This window comes from Bombina bombina, chromosome 6 (assembly GCF_027579735.1).
Source record: "Bombina bombina isolate aBomBom1 chromosome 6, aBomBom1.pri, whole genome shotgun sequence".
NCBI classification, from domain to species: domain Eukaryota; kingdom Metazoa; phylum Chordata; class Amphibia; order Anura; family Bombinatoridae; genus Bombina; species Bombina bombina.
Window position 1 is genome coordinate 10837973 of NC_069504.1, and position 17683 is coordinate 10855655.

General features: G+C 41.3%; 1 protein-coding gene across 1 annotated transcript in view; it reads left to right on the forward strand.

The window, feature by feature from the left end:
- LOC128662513 (ankyrin-3) overlaps positions 1–17683 on the forward strand; it is a 436289-nt gene that overhangs the window by 212375 nt on the left and 206231 nt on the right. Inside the window, exon 6 of the mRNA XM_053716291.1 lies at positions 17146–17256. Within this exon, the coding sequence (XP_053572266.1) occupies positions 17146–17256 (111 nt within the window). The remainder of the gene's footprint in view (positions 1–17145; positions 17257–17683) is intronic.

Sequence of the window (17683 nt, forward strand, 5' to 3'; positions counted from 1 at the left end):
AGCAATGGAAGGTAGTTGTCTTTGACCATCTGCACTATACTATTGAGTCCACAAAAAGGCAGCACCTTGAAGCACATAAAAGTCTTTATTTCCACATACTGGGATTAAAACAGTGACGTTTCGGGTACACAACCCTTAATCATACAAGGCTCAAACAAACTATTGAATCCTTATATAGGCCCACCTATACCCAGGTGTTCAATCAACATCTGATAGCAACCCCACCTAGAGGCTATTCATGTTATTGCAGCAAGAAACAACATTATTTTCATTCAGGTTGCATATAGTATAAGATGGGAATTAAAAACAATACAGAAAATATATACATAGCAAATGTTCATACAGATATATACATAAGCCGCCAGTTACCTTCAAAATTGTTTTCACACAACGTTTCAAAACACCAGATTAGACAGCTCTTAACAGTATGTAAATGGGGAAATGGCTACAAAAACAACGTATAATCCAATTCTTTATTTAAACCAAAGGGTTGCATTGCATTAAGTTTATGGATCCAAAATGCCTCTTTCTTTTTAAGGATTAACTCCCTATCTCCCCCCCGCTTTGGGACGTGGTACTGCATCAATTATTTGAAAACGAACCTGACTGATATTATAACCACACTGAAGAAAATGACTGGATACTGGTGCTTCTAAATTTTTACATCTAATATTGCTTTTATGTTGTATAATTCTATCACTGACCCTACGGATCGTCTCTCCAATGTAAATTTAGCCACATGGACACTTTGAGTTAGATAGCAAAATTAGTATTACATGTAAAAAAAACTTTAATCTTAAATTTCCTTCCAGTGAGAGGGTGAACAAAATTTGGGCCTTTTATCATTGAATTGCAGTTACCACATCCCAGACAGGGGTAGCAACCCTGTTTTTTTCCGGATATATAACTCTGTTGTGACTTTTTTGCACGTCCAAGGTCAGTATGTACCAACTCATCTCTAAGATTTCTTCTCCTTCTATAGGCAGGCATAGGAGGTAGTGCAAACTCAGCCACTCCTGGGTGGCAACCCTGTAGAATGTACCAATGCTTCTTTATTATATTCATAATCTCTCCACTGTGATTATTATGATCCATAACTGCTATCATACGTTTATTCTCCTTTTTTGGAGTGGGATCTATTGGAAGCTTGACTTTAATTAATTCCTTTTGAATTAACCCTACTGGATAGCCCCAATCCTCAAATTTCTTAGCCATACCATAAAGTCTATTGTGTAATCTATCTTTTTCTGATACAATACGTTGTACCCTTAGAAACTGACTTCTGGGTAAAGACCTCACCGTACTTCTTGGATGGAAACTCTGATAATGTAAAAGACCATTCTTATCAGTGGGTTTGACATATAAATCTGTACAGATTTTACCATCCTTGAAGTACACAGTGGTGTCCAAAAAGTTTACCTCAATTTCACTAGCAGTCAAACAAAATTTAATAGAATTAGTACTCTGATTCAATTCATTAACAAATTTTTCCAGGGTTCCAATGTTGCCACACCACACACACCGAATATATCGTCTATGTACCGCCACTAGGCCACTGCATATTGTAGGAACAATGTGTTCTCATATACAAATGTTTCCTCATAGACATTCATAAATATATTCATGTATGTGGGGGCGACATTGGAACCCATGGCCGTTCCCTGAAGTTGGAGAAAAAATGTGTCCTGGAAAAAAAATAATTTTGAAATAAAACAATTCTCAGCAGATTTTCAAAAAAACATTTTTTTGTGCTGTGGAGTATTTGTCGGTCCAGAGAACTTTCATGACTGCTGAAATCCCACTTTCATGTTTTATAGCAGTGTATAAATTCTCACGTCTAAAGTGAAAAGTATACATTTAGTGTTTATTCGGTTCAAATTATGGACTTTGTCCAAAAAATCCCCAGTATCTTTGATGTAAGAACTACCCAGGTGCACAAGCGGTTGAAACACTCTATGCAAAAAGATAGCTATATTTGAAAATACTGAATCTATACCGGCCACAATTGGCCTACCCGGTGGGTTCTCAAGCCGCTTGTGCACCTTAGGTAAGGTGTAAAAAACTGGAATACGTGGGTGATCTATAATCAGAAAATCTGCAACATCCTTAGATATTAAACCTATTTGTAAGGCTCTATTTACCATAAAAGCAATCTCTTTTTGTATCTGTGATGTAGGATAATATGGTAATTCTTGGTATACTTCTCGTTTAGATAATTGACTGTTAATTTCAGCAACATACATACTAGTATTCATGATAGTTATTGCTCCGCCCTTATCAGCGGTTTTAATGGTTAACTCTCTATTGTTTTTAAGTAAATCTATTACCTCCCTCTCTTTCTTAGAAATGTTACTAGTGTGATGTTCTCTTGAAATTTTCTTATATACTTTCTCCAAATCCCTCTTTACCAAATCCATATACGTATTCACACTATGGTTAACATTAACTGGAATGAATTTACTTTTCTTTCTAAGACCAAAACAGTTTAAATTTAACACAGTATTATCCCTCTTACTTTCAGTTTGAGAACTTTTGTTGGCAAAAAAACTTTAGTTTTATCGATCTGAAGAATCTAAACAGATCTTGCTCAAACCTAAAGAGATCAAGGTTCTGCATATGGCTATATGACAAACCCTTATTGAGAGCTAACATTTGTTCCTTAGTGAGTATGCAGTCAGAGATATTAATAGTCAAGTTGTTAATTGGCAGCTCATCGCTGGGGTTACCCCCACTTGGTGATACACAGTCAGTCAGCCCTTGTGTTTGCGGCCACCCCAGTGACCTCTCCGTCTGAATCCTCAGTTAAAAAACCAACTGAGGAGTCCGTCTCTCTCCCCGCAGCATTCTCTCCTTGCTGCCTGTGTCTTGGACGCCATCGGTTACAAGGTTCCCCTGCTTGTGGGCGGTGACCAAACTCCCGGTCACGTGACCATCTGTAAACCAATCCGGATTCATAATCCTCGGCATCCCTCTGGAACTTTGCTCTCTTTCTGCTTTCCAATATCTTCCGATACTCAGCTTCTCCCTTCTCTATATTCTTCCCCAGGGTGCTGTATGTGTCTAATGCCATTGTCTTGTTCAGCTCCTCCCTCAATCTTGCAACCTCTGTTTTCTGTTTGGATATTTCTTTCTGTAAAAACTCCACGGTAAGTATCATGAGATCGTAGGAGCATTTATTTAGTATGCTGGTGAATAATTTGCAGTACTCCTCATTATTGGTCATCAGCGTAGGTCGCACGCTCATCCGGAGACCCCTTGGGATCCGCTTAACCCTGCAATATTCAGTTAGTGTTACTGCATGTAGATCCAAAGCTGTATGCTTTTTGGTTTGTTTCTCCAGCAACTTTCCATTTATACGTAGGTTGCAAGATTGAGGGAGGAGCTGAACACAACAATGGCATTAGATACATACAGCACCCTGGTGAAGAATATCGACAATATGAAGAATATAAGACACAGGCAGCAAGGAAAGAATGCTGCGGGGAGCGAGACGGACTCCTCAGTTGGTTTTTCAACCGAGGATTCAGACGGAGAGGTCACCGTGGTGGCCGCAAACACAAGGACTGCAAGGGATATGAAATCCGGACCTCAATCAACCCGGAGGGGTTCGAGGAGACCGGGACGAGGTTGGAGGTATTGAAGGGAGGTAAAGAGACACTGACTGACTGTATCACCAAGTGGGGGTAACCCCAACGATGAGCTGCCAATTAACAATTTGACTATTAATATCTCCGACTTCATACTCACAAATGTTAGCTCTCAATATGTGGTTTGTCATATAGCCCAATGCAGAACCTTGATCTCTTTAGGTTTGAGCAAGATCTGTTTAGATTCTTCAGATTGATAAAACTAAAACGTTTTTTTGCCAACAAAAGTTCTCAAACTGAAAGTAAGAGGGATAATACTGTGTTAAATTTAAACAGTTTTGGTCTTAGAAAGAAAAGTAAATTCATTCCAGTTAATGTTAACCATAGTGTGAATACGTATATGGATTTGGTAAAGAGGGATTTGGAGAAAGTATATAAGAAAATTTCAAGAGAACATCACACTAGTAACATTTCTAAGAAAGAGAGGAAGGCAATAGATTTACTTAAAAACAATAGAGAGTTAACCATTAAAACCGCTGATAAGGGCGGAGCAACAACTATCATGAATACTAGTATGTATGTTGCTGAGATTAACAGTCAATTATCTAAACGAGAAGTATACCAAGAATTACCATATTATCCTACATCACAGATACAAAAAGAGATTGCTTTTATGGTAAATAGAGCCTTACAAATAGGTTTAATATCTAAGGATGTTGCAGATTTTCTGATTATAGATCACCCACGTATTCCAGTTTTTTACACCTTACCTAAGGTGCACAAGCAGCTTGAGAACCCACCGGGTAGGCCAATTGTGGCCGGTATAGATTCAGTATTGTCAAATATAGCTATCTTTTTGGATAGAGTGTTTCAACCGCTTGTGCACCTGGGTAGTTCTTACATCAAAGATACTGGGGATTTTTTGGACAAAGTCCATAATTTGAACCTAATAAACACTAAATGTATACTTTTCACTTTAGACGTGAGCAGTTTATACACAGCTATAAAACATGAAAGTGGGATTTCAGCAGTCATGAAAGTTCTCTGGACCGACAATAAATACTCCACAGCACAAAAATGTTTTTTTGAAAATCTGCTGAGAATTGTTTTATTTCAAAATTATTTTTTGTTCCAGGACACATTTTTCTCCAACTTCAGGGAACGGCCATGGGTTCCAATGTCGCCCCCACATACACGAATATATTTATGAATGTCTATGAGGAAACATTTGTATATGAGAACACATTGTTCCTGCAATACGCAGTGGCCTAGTGGTGGTACATAGATGACATATTCGGTGTGTGGTGTGGCAACATTGGAACCCTGGAAAAATTTGTTAATGAATTGAATCAGAGTACTAATTCTATTAAATTTTGTTTGACTGCTAGTGAAATTGAGGTAAACTTTTTGGACACCACTGTGTACTTCAAGGATGGTAAAATCTGAACAAATTTATATGTCAAACCCACTGATAAGAATGGTCTTTTACATTATCAGAGTTTCCATCCAAGAAGTACGGTGAGGTCTTTACCCAGAAGTCAGTTTCTAAGGGTACAACGTATTGTATCAGAAAAAGATAGATTACACAATAGACTTTATGGTATGGCTAAGAAATTTGAGGATAGGGGCTATCCAGTAGGGTTAATTCCGAAGGAATTAATTAAAGTCCAGCTTCCAATAGATCCCACTCCAAAAAAGGAGAATAAATGTGTGATAGCAGTTATGGATCATAATAATCACAGTGGTGAGATTATGAATATAATAAAGAAGCATTGGTACATTCTACAGGGTTGCCACCCAGGAGTGGCTTAGTTTGCACTACCCCCTATGCCTGCCTATAGAAGGAGAAGAAATCTTAGAGATGAGTTGGTACATACTGACCTTGGAAGTGCAAAGAAGTCACAACAGAGTTATATATCCGGAAAACAACAGGGTTGCTACCCCTGTCTGGGATGTAGTAACTGCAATTCAATGATAAAAGGCCCAAATTTTGTTCACCCTCTCACTGGAAGGAAATTTCAGATTAAAGTTTTTTTTTTTACATGTAATACTAATTTTGCTATCTATCTCATAAAGTGTCCATGTGGGAAAATTTACATTGGAGAGATGACCCGTAGTGTCGTTGGTAGAATTATACAACATAAAAGCAATAGTAGATGTAAAAATTTAGAAGCACCAGTATCCAGTCATTTTCTTCAGTGTGGTCATAATATCAGTCAGGTTCGTTTTCAAATAATTGATGCAGTACCACGTTCCAGGCGGGGGGGGGCGGGGGCGGGGGAGATATAGGGAGTTACTCCTTAAAAAGAAAGAGGCATTTTGGATCCATAAACTTAATGCAATGCGACCCTTTGGTTTAAATAAAGAATTGGATTATACATTGTTTTTGTAGCCATTTCCCCATTTACATACTGCTAAGAGCTGTCTAATCTGGTGTTTTGAAACGTTGTGTGAAAATAATTTTGAAGGTAACTGGCGGCTTATGTATATATCTGTATGAACGTTTGCTATGTATATATTTTCTGTATTGTTTTTAATTCCCATCTTATACTATATGCAACCTGAATGAAAATAATGTTGTTTCTTGCTGCAATAACATGAATAGCCTCTAGGTGGGGTTGCTATCAGGTTTTGATTGAACACCTGGGCATAGGTGGGCCTATATAAGGATTCAATAGTTTGTTTGAGCCTTGTATGATTAAGGGTTGTGTACCTGAAACGTCACTGTTTTAGTCCCAGTATGTGGAAATAAGGACTTTTATGTGCTTCAAGGTGCTACCTTTTTGTGGACTTGTGAGTATTCAAGGGACTACAGCACCCTTTTGGCTTGCACCTGACAGTGGTGCTGGGCTACCAAAGTGTTTTCAATACACTATACTATTGGAGATCTTTACTGCGAGATGGGGGCGACCTGCTCGTTTGACCACTTAAAACTGAATTTAACTTTCAGGTTAAGAATATAATTTTCGGGGTATCCCCAACAATATATATCAGTTTTAGGAACATTGAGTTTGTAAAAGGAAAGGTTGCCAAAGGCTTTCAGGATCTCTAGGAGTCTAGGGATGGTGCGAGCAGGGTCTACAGAAAATATGGTAATTTCATCCGCAAACAATGAGATTTTATGCCTTGTTCTGGTTAGTGTAATTCCCTTCAATTCCCCGTCAGAACATATCCTCTCCGCTAGAGGCTCGACAGCTAGAGCGAACAACAATGGGGACAGAGAGCATCCCTGCTGGGTGCCATTAGAGATTGGGAATGGGATGGTTTGGAAACCCAAACCCCTAACCGCAGCCGTCGGTGTAGAGTATAAAGCTTGAATGGCACGACAGATGGCAGAAGGAAATATTAAAGCTTTAAGCGTTTCCCAGAGATAGGCCCATCTAACCCGGTCAAAGGCCTTCTCGGCATCTAAAGAGATAACCGAAAAAGGCTTATTAATTCTCGTTGATTCGCATATGACATTAATAAGACGCCTAGTGTTGTCCAGACCCTCCCGATTGTAAATTAAGCTTACCTGATCAGAATTAATTAAACTGGGTAGAAGTTTAGAGATGCGATTGGCCAAGAGTTTGGAATAGATTTTGACATCCATATTGATCAAGGAGATTGGCCTGTAGTTAGAGCACAATGAGGGGTCTTTATTTGTTTGGTTTGGGGATCGTGACAATAGTAGCCTTCAAGAACTCTTTTCTAAAGCTCTCCTCTTGTCTTGCAAGACTAAAGAATCTGAGCAGCAGGGGTGATAGTTCCTGGGAGTAAATCTTATAAAATTGGATGGGGAATCCATCTGGCCCAGGGGCCCTAAAGGGTTTCAGGTGTTTAATTATTTGCTTGAGTTCCAGTAAAGTGAACGGAGCAGTAAGTGAGTCTTGTTGTTCAGGTGTGAGTGTTGGGAGGTTTAGGGAGCTAAGGAATTGACTAATAGACTGTGTCGAGGCAGGGCGTGTAATTTCTTCTGCTTCAATATTATATAGGTTTGAATAATAGTCTGCAAAGCATTCCCCTATCAATGAAGGTAATCTGAGCATTGCGTTATGTTGGATTTGGTGAATTCGGGATACACTATTCCGGTGACGTAGTTTGTTAGCTAGCATTGTGTCTGCTCTGTTACCCTTATGATAAAATATTTACTTAAGTTTTGTGAGATTTTGTTTGGTCCGACGCAATTGGTTAATGTGTGCCCAAATAGCAGAAATTTGTGCTAACGTTTCTCCTGTGATAGTGGTGCGGTTAGCAGTCTCCAGGGTTCTAAGTTCATTATGTGCCTGGGCAAGAGTAAGTCCCGCAAGCTTTTTGAGGCGGGCTTGCTTGCGGATGATATATCCCCTGATCACCGCTTTAACAGCACCCCAAAGGGTGTCGTCTGCTATCTGTCCACTGTCATTTTGTTGGATAAGTTCAGTTATATCTCGTCTTAATTCCTCCCTAAAAGGAATATCTGGCAAAATATGGTGTGGCAAGCACCATGTGGTTTTAGTCGGGTAGCCATCTTTAGATTGTAAGTCAGCTAGGACTAAGTCATGGTCTGACCAGGAGCATAGGGAGATGTTAGAGTGGGATAACGAGTCTAGGGTTTCCGCCAAACAAAATATGAGGTCTAACCTGGAGTAAGTTTTGTGTGATTGAGAGTAATGGGTGTAGTCTCCATTTGTCGTGTGCCTCAACCTCCAGATGTCAAAATAACCAAATTCTGACACAGTAGTCTTAAATCGTGTGAAGAGAAGGCCCGATTGAGAATTTTCTTTACCTGAAGTCAGTTTTACGGTCCATTTTAGTGTCCCAAATCATGTTGAAGTCACACGCCAGGAGTACTCTGCCCTGTCTATACTGGTTCACCACCTGTAGAATTTTTCTAAGGTATGCGGGTTGTTGGGAATTGTGTAAGTATAATGAAATTAGGGTGTGTAAAACATGATCCAACTTGCAAACCAAGATAGTGTACCTAGCTTGGGGGTCTTTGATCACCTGTATTTGCTCAAATGCTATCCTATTGTGTATCAGTATTGCTGTACCTCTAGCCTTTTTTACAAAAGGGGAGTATTCTATGGTTGTATAAGTTCGCGAGTGGAATCTATGAGGGGCATCTAACTGCCAATGAGTCTCCTGGAGAAACACAAGGTCTGGGTTATGGAACTTGAGAGTACGGGTTAGTAGACTACGTTTAAAGGGAGAATTGAGGCCCCTAGTATTATGAGTGAGAATTCTAAGACGGTTCATTCTTGTATTGTGTTCTTAAGTTCTAAGTCGAGGATAAAGAGGGGAGAGGGGAGTTGCGAGTTGAAGTTCTGTCAGGTAAAATATTTTGAGCAATCTAAAGTTGGGAAAGAAGGGAAATGGGGAAGAAAATGGGAGAGGGAATAAGTCAAACTCTTAAGTCAGAGTAATGTATAGAAAATTTGAGGTGGAAATAGTCCACCTGGGTGGAACCCTGGCGTGGGCTATCCTTTGTGGTGGGGGAGCTAAAAGTATAGCGGAGCGCGTGGGAGCCGGGATCCCGGCCCCACTCCGTAAATGAGAGGATCAAGTCATGAATTATGAAATTAATCAACCAGTGGGGCTTTTCTTAGAAGTGTTAACAACTTTTCATCAATGATATCAATAATAACCTTAAATATAAGTAACAACAGGTTCCCTCCATTAAAGTGATCGAATAACATAACTTGTAGTATGCCAACCCTGCTCCTTAACTTATAAACATTGCAACAAACGGTATAAGTACAGTATGTAACCTTGTCAACTTAACTTGTGGGTTGGGACACCATCCATGCGGCAAACACTCCAAATGCCCCTGACACCTCAGAGTTAACTACCAAAACTTGTAGAGAGAATAATTCTCAGTGGAGGGAAGCAAAGAAAACCCCTCAATTTCAGCTTGGATTCAGGGAGATAGTGCATGAGGTTGAAGGGGGTCCTGAATCTGTTGGGTTTTCATCCTCTTGGGTCTTTGGTCTTTGACGGACCATTCAGGAGCAGTGACCCTCAACTTCGACTGAGTGGAAGGAGGGTATCTTGAGGCATCAGCCAAAAGTCCCCACTGTGTGAGAAGAGTAGTCCCCTGAGATAGAGAGGACACTGTATGGGTCTGGTTATCTTTTGTGATTATCAATTTGGTTGGATAGCCCCATCTGTATTTGATGCCTGTCCGCCGGAGTATTAGTGTGACCGGCTGAAAATACCTTCTTTGCTGCAGGGTATGTGTTGAAAGGTCAGGAAGCAGCTGAATGTCCTTGAACTTTTCTGACATCTGTGGCTTACGGAAAGCAGCCTGCATAAGTTTGTCCTTATATAGAAAGATATGAAAACAGACAATGACGTCTCTTGGTTTCTCCTGTGATACCGATCTCGGACGTAAGGCTCTATGAGCCCTCTCCATGGTGGAAGTCATATCCTTGGTGGGACCAAGCAGGTCATTAAAAATTTCTTTTAGGTAATTCTGAAGATCAGATGGTTGAACTTCCTCTGGAATCCCTCTAAACCGAACATTATTTCTGCGAGCTCGGTCTTCCACGTCAGCAAGTTTGAATTCCAGTTGGTTTAGCTGTTCAGATAAGGCTTCCGAATATGCTAAGAGGTTTGTCTGGTCAGTAGCAATGTCATCTTGCTTCCTCTCAAGGGAGTCTACTGTCTCTCCTATTTCCGAAATATCCTTTCGAAGTTCGACATGACGTCTCTGGATTTCCTTTGTAATAGAGCGGGTTTGACGTGCAAACATTTTTTTAAGGGTTGCCTCCGTTATAAAGTGTTGGGACTGGGCAGATAACATGGTATCAGGCTGAGAGCCATCTCCCACTGACTCAGAATCACTTAGACCATCATTTGAATCTTCTGTTTGCTCCTTAGGAGGCTGGGTAAAGTGGTCAAGCACCGTTTTATTGACAGCCCCAGGGGTTTTTGGGTGTCTTCTGGAAGTATGAGGCATTTTCAAATACAGTGGGTAAATAGAAGGAACTAATCAACTAACAAAATATATAAGAATATGAATAAGGTATGGATACCCCTCTGGTTGATAGAATAAAGATAAATTCACAGATCAATATACATTTATATTCGAAACAGGGCTGGGTGGCCTCTCCTGGCCATTACCCCCTCATATCGTCACTCATTAAGCAAACGTACGCTCTCTCAAAACTTATTATCCGTTGGGAAGTACCTTAACATGGGGGCAAGGGTAGGACCTCAAAACACAGCTCATGGAGCACACTCACACACGTTAAAAAGGAATGCAGGCAACAGTTAAGTGTGTAGATTACACTATAATTGGCAGAATTAGTCTCAATGAGTGGGCCAATACAGTGCGGGTAAGGCTATGTTGCCAAGGACTCAGTCCACCAAAAGCCTATTGGCGTGTTAAAATTACCACTCATGAAACTCCAACAGACCTCCTCTCAACTCAGGGAATTGGGGATACGACCTGAAGAAAGGGAAAAAGGGAAGGGGAAGTGACGAGCTCAGACAAGCGAAGCCGGAAAGGGAGAGTTTCGAGGGGGCCCCTAAGAGGCTAGAGCACAAATTGAGCTTTCAGTAAAAACTCAAGGCAAACGGATGATTTGGTAACACACTGTACGATATTGACACCTGTGGAAGCAAATTTTTAGGTTAAGCAATAAATGACACTACACTTTGGGCTAACGTCCCAAAGACAGCTAGGCTGACGCAACAGCTAACAAAGTAAGTCCATAACATGTGATGTCAGTGCATAGTCCAGAGCAGCCTGTGTAATAGTTGCTAGTATAGGCTTTACACAGCTATAGGGATATTGCAGGATGAGCGTGAGTAGCTGCTCTGGCTTCCACACCTAGGGCCTCAAAAGTAAGGGCGACTGAATATGAGGTCTCCCCAGGTAGTAATAGAGCAAGTCCAGGTTAGAGCTAAGCTTAGGCCTTCAGTCTCCCTCTCTGAGATGAAAATGTAAGCTTCCCTACTGCGGGAGCAATCTTAGGGGAAGGAGAGGACAGCTTACACAGTGGGAATAATGTTATGTAAATTGAGGAGTCGAGGAAATGTTCTGCAAGTCACATATATAGAGTAGTATACTTTCTTCTCACAAAGGCCCAGACAGGTAACTTAATGCAGAGTTCAAGAGGTATCCAGTAAAGTTATGGTAGTGGGGTAAAGCGTGGTCAAATATAGACCCCCAGACAGCTTCCCTGTGATATAGCCCAAGTAATGACCTTAAACTGTATGTGGAGTGTCCCAGACCCGCATGTGGGGGCAATCATTAAGTGAATAGTATATAAAGATAATAGCAAGGATCTCACCCAGGTCTTCTGTTATATCGGTGCCTCAGGTTCCTCAGCAACCGTAACAGTTACCATCCCGGAAAGGCCATGCAGATCCCGTACAGAGGCTGTTCCGTTGGGTTATTTGTGGCAGCTCCCTGGGGTCACAAGGACAATCAGACTCCTTGTGTCAGGTGCAGTAAATCGATTGCTTTCACCAATAGCGACCTCATTGTTTATGGCTGTGGCGTCTCTCTCAGGGGCCTGCAAGATGGCCGCTGTTCACACCAAAGTATTTGCAGACAATCTCAGGAACCTCCGCCCACAGTCTCTAACCTTGGTGCTCCTCGGTCTCCCCTACTTCACCTCCATCCTCCTTCCAATGCTCGGCTCCTAACTGAAGCACCTCACTATTCTCGGTCATGGTCTGTCAAGTAACGGACCTTTTCAGGTAGGCCCCAGAGCTTCACACCTGTGCCGGACACTCAGTCTTCTGTTCACTCCGCTGCTTCAGACCACAGTTCAAGAATGCCTACTCTGTTGCTCTGGAGCGGATCCCCGACCCTCCGGAGTCTGTCAGGCAACGGCCCTACTGTGTTAGTAGCTGCGTCGCAGATTGCTATATAGTGGACTGGAAACTCCTCTGTTGATGGCTTTTAAACCTCCGTTCAGCAACAGTTGGAAGGTGTAGGAAAGTTAGCTGAGCTATAAAACCTTAGACACTCAATTTGCCCAATTATGAGAATTATTGCACCTTGCAGGATAAGGTCTGGAGCTTCGTTACTGTGCGTCTGCTCTGCACAACGGTTAGCTTCGCCCCCTTTCTCGCTCTTTTTCTTACGCTCTCTCTCTTTATGCTCGCTCTCTCGTTCTTGCGCTCTCTCTCTTGCGCTCTCTCGTTCTTGCGCTCTCTCTCTCTTGTGCTCTCTCTCTTTCTTGTGCTCCATCTCTCTTTCTTGCACTCCCACTCTCTTTCTTGTGCTCCCTCTCTCTTTCTTGCGCTCCCTCTCTCTTTCTTGCGCTCTCTTTCTCTCTCTCTCTCTTTCGCTTTCTCTCTCTTTTTTTTGCTTTCTCTTTCTTTTGCTTTCTCTCTTTCTTTCGCTTTCTCTCTCTTTCTTTCTTTTTTTTTAGCTTTCTCTCTTTCTTTCGCTTTCTCTCTCTTTCTTTCGCTTTCTCTCTCTTTCTTTCGCTTTCTCTCTCTTTCTTTCGCTTTCTCTCTCTTTCTTTCGCTTTCTCTCTCTTTCTTTCTCTTTCTTTCGCTTTCTCTCTCTCTCTTTCTTGCGCTCTCTCTCTATCTTGCGTGCTCTCTCTCTCTCTTGCACTCTCTCTCTCTCTTGCACTCTCTCTTGCACTCTCTCTCTCTCTCGCACGCTTTCTCTCTCTCTCTATCTCTTGCGCTCTCTCTCTCTCTTGCGCTCTCTCTCACTCTCTTGCGCTCTCTATCTCTCTTTCTCTCTTGCGCTCTCACTCTCTCGCGCGCTTTCTCTCTCTCTCTCTCTATCTTACGCTTTCTCTGTCTTTCTTTCTTGCTCTTTCTCTCTCTTTCTTGCTCTGTTTCTCTCTCTCTCTCTCTTTCTTGCGCTCTCTCTCTTTCTTGGGCTCTCTGTCTCAGTCTCTGTCTCTCTGGTGGTTCTATTATCTGTAAAGCATAATAGGAAGACAACCCCAGACAGGGTACCGTAGAGGTCTGTCACACTGCCCCTTTAAGTGAAAGGTTATTCAGGTTTATTATATTCATTTAAGGGGCACTGTCTGAAAAAAAACATATATAGAGGTCTGGCAGAGGTGTGCTTAAATAGGTCTGGTTACATAGAAGTGTGCTTACATAGAAGTGTGCTTACATAGAGATGTGCTTACATAGAGGTGTGCTTACATAGAGGTGTGCTTACATAGAGGTGTGCTTACATAGAGGTGTGCTTAAATAGGTCTGCTTACATAGAGGTGTGCTTACATAGAGGTGTGCTTAGGCAGAGGTGTGCAACACCTGGAGGAGCTTTTCTCAAGCATTTTTAGAGTTTGATTTTGAATGTATAGAGATTGTGTATTTTTGTTAATACAAATGTGTAATACAAGCGTGTATCATGAATTTTCAATTTTACACATTCTGCGACACAAAAATATGAAGTAAAAAAATGGGACCACTAAGAAATTTCATGGGACCACTTGCTCTTGGGCAACTTTTTCAACCCCTGTATATAAGCATATACATATATTTAAAAAATGCTGCAAGACTTGCCCCCTTCGCAGTGCTTAGGTTCTGTGCCGTCTCTGATGGCATCAGAATGAGGATCCCATTGGGGCCTATGGAAGTGCGCTCTTGTGTGCGAAATGCTTCCTAGCAATGCTAACGTGAGGCCGCTTACGCAATGCACCGAACCTGTAATACCAGCACAGATTAGTGTGCACTGGTATCACAAAGTGGAGCGCTAATATCGCTTGCGTGCAAGCAATATTTATAGCTCAACTTGTAATCTAGCCCTAAATGTGAAGCAAGTAACACTGGCAGAGGAAACAGGAGGTACAATGGCACAGTAACATTAAAAGCAAAACAGTTCACCTTGCACTTTGTGATGAAACTGGTAAGGTTTATTCTGCAGCAAATACATTATCTGGGCCTGCTGACCATAAATTTATAGACATACAGACACCAACATAGATAAACAAACTGCACATACTATTGGTGTATAAAATAAAGTAATTAGCCTTATCCTAATAGAAGATGTTTCACAAACACCTTTTAATTGCAAGGACTATTTTCTTGTGTGTACACATGTATTTCCCTTGTTAACCTCACCCCCGCTATCTCTGAAAGAACTAAAAGGAATTCCAATCAGAAAGGAAGCTGGAAGGACATGACTCTCTCCTTCTTGATGAGCACATTTTTTCTTTGGTGATACACTGAACTTTTTTTTTTAAACAACTTTAGAATAACTAAAATAGACACACATGAACGCCTGTTGTTTATTGTCAAGTTGCAGGGTGTCCATACTTTGTTTTTAACTCACATGGTGCATAGCCAGCTTAGCTTTAGTTTCTCACACCCTCCTTCCGCCCGCCGCCTTCCTTTCCAGGGTAGGCAGAGACTTCCAAGTCTAACAGCAACTCCAGACTCCTCCTCTGTCACAGAGTCTCACCCACTTAAGGTGCAATAGTCTTATTTTTGCTGAGGGGAGCTAAATAACCCCACAGCAAGCCGCACAAATGTAAGCACCATGTGTTCCACACAGTGCGGGGTGATCACACAGCAGGGCCGCTGACAGGCTTGCATTTAGTGTATTGTAGAAAGTGTTAGTGCTCATTACTAGAGGATCTCACTATCCCTCTAACCAGACTGTGCTGCAGCTCCTCCTACCAGCAGCAGCTGTGTTTACCGAAGCGTTTCTGTTCTCTGTCCAGGGGGAACTTAGTTCAACCTGTAAAACAGTGCAGCAACTCCGTTCCCATGCGTTTGTGCTGGACTTGACCCCTGGAAGTAACCTGTACTGTGATTGGGATACATTGGCAGCATTGTCTGTGTGTGTGTGTATGCCTGTGTGTGTGTGCTTGTGTTTGTGTGCGTGTTCATATTTATGTGTATGTCTGTTTGTCTGAATGCGGGTGTTTATGTATGTCTATGTGTGTGTCGACCACCATAAAAGAAATTAGTTATTAGGTAAGCATACATTTTGTTTTACACCGGCTATATCGCTCACCTCTGTATAATGTAACATACCTTTACACTGGCTATATCACTCACCTTTGTATAATGTAACGTACCTTTACACCAGGTATATCACTCACCTCTGTAAAATGTAACGTACCTTTACACCAGCTATATCACTCACCTCTGTATTATGTAACATACCTTTACACCGGCTATATCACTCACCTCTGTATAATGTAACATACCTTTACACCAGCTATATCACTCACCTCTGTATAATGTAACGTACCTTTACACCAGCTATATCACTCACCTCTGTATAATGTAACGTACCTTTACATCGGCTATATCATTCACCGCTGTATAATGTAACGTACCTTTACACCGGCTATATCACTCACCTCTGTATAATGTAACGTACCTTTACACTGGCTATATCACTCACCTCTGTATAATGTAACATACCTTTACACCAGCTATATCTCTCACCTCTGTATAATGTAACATACCTTTACACTAGCTATATCACTCACCTCTGTATAATGTAACGTACCTTTACACCGGCTATATCACCAACCTCTGTATAATGTAACATACCTTTACACCAGCTATATCACTCACCTCTGCATAATGTAACGTACCTTTACACTGGCTATATCACTCACCTCTGCATAATGTAACGTACCTTTACACCGGCTATATCACTCACCTCTGTATAATGTAACATACCTTTACACCGGCTATATCACTCACCTCTGTATAATGTAACATACCTTTACACCAGCTATATCACTCACCTCTGTATAATGTAACGTACCTTTACACCGGCTATATCACTCACCTCTGTATAATGTAACATACCTTTACACCAGCTATATCACTCACCTCTGTATAATGTAACGTACCTTTACACCAGCTATATCACTCACCTCTGTATAATGTAACGTACCTTTACACCGGCTATATCACTCACCTCTGTATAATGTAACGTACCTTTACACCGGCTATATCACTCACCTCTGTATAATGTAACGTACCTTTACACCGGCTATATCACTCACCTCTGTATAATGTAACATACCTTTACACCAGCTATATCACTCACCTCTGTATAATGTAACGTACCTTTACACCGGCTATATCACTCACCTCTGTATAATGTAACGTACCTTTACACCGGCTATATCACTCACCTCTGTATAATGTAACGTACCTTTACACTGGCTATATCACTCACCTCTGTATAATGTAACATACCTTTACACCGGCTATATCACTCACCTCTGTATAATGTAACATACCTTTACACCGGCTATATCACTCACCTCTGTATAATGTAACGTACCTTTACACCGGCTATATCACTCACCTCTGTATAATGTAACGTACCTTTACACCGGCTATATCACTCACCTCTGTATAATGTAACATACCTTTACACCGGCTATATCACTCACCTCTGTATAATGTAACGTACCTTTACACCGGCTATATCACTCACCTCTGTATAATGTAACGTACCTTTACACCAGCTATATCACTCACCTCTGTATAATGTAACGTACCTTTACACCGGCTATATCACTCACCTCTGTATAATGTAACATACCTTTACACCAGCTATATCACTCACCTCTGTATAATGTAACGTACCTTTACACTGGCTATATCTCTCACCTCTGTCTGTATACTGTAGGAGGGTAACACACCTTTACACATTGCCGTACTGAAGATCCCTACACATGTGGCTGTGCAGATCTGTCAGGCGCTGTTGGACGGAGGGGCAGCCACTAACCTACAGAATGAGGTGAGTGGGATCAGCTGCAGGCGACAGGGAATCACATGGTGACACATAACTGCACAGAACTGGAAATGCTGTGATAGAACTGAAATACAAATAGCTCTGGGTGTGTATTGCTTTATATAAGCCAGTGTTATGTATAGGAACAGGTGCTGTCTAGTTACAATTACTCCATTCATTTATGAAGACTCACAGTCCATTCATAGACAAAGTGAGATCTTTAACCTATTCAGAAACATGACACCTTAAAATGATTAAAATCTGTTTGTGTTTCCTGTTATTAGATATATTGGTACAACCATGATTCTTTCCTATAGGGGTTTACAGTCTAATTAGTTTTATGCTGTGAACCTCAATTGTTACCAAGGCCGCCACTAGAAATTTTGGGGCCCCTGACTTAACCATTGATCAGGCCCCCTCCCCCCCTTTGACA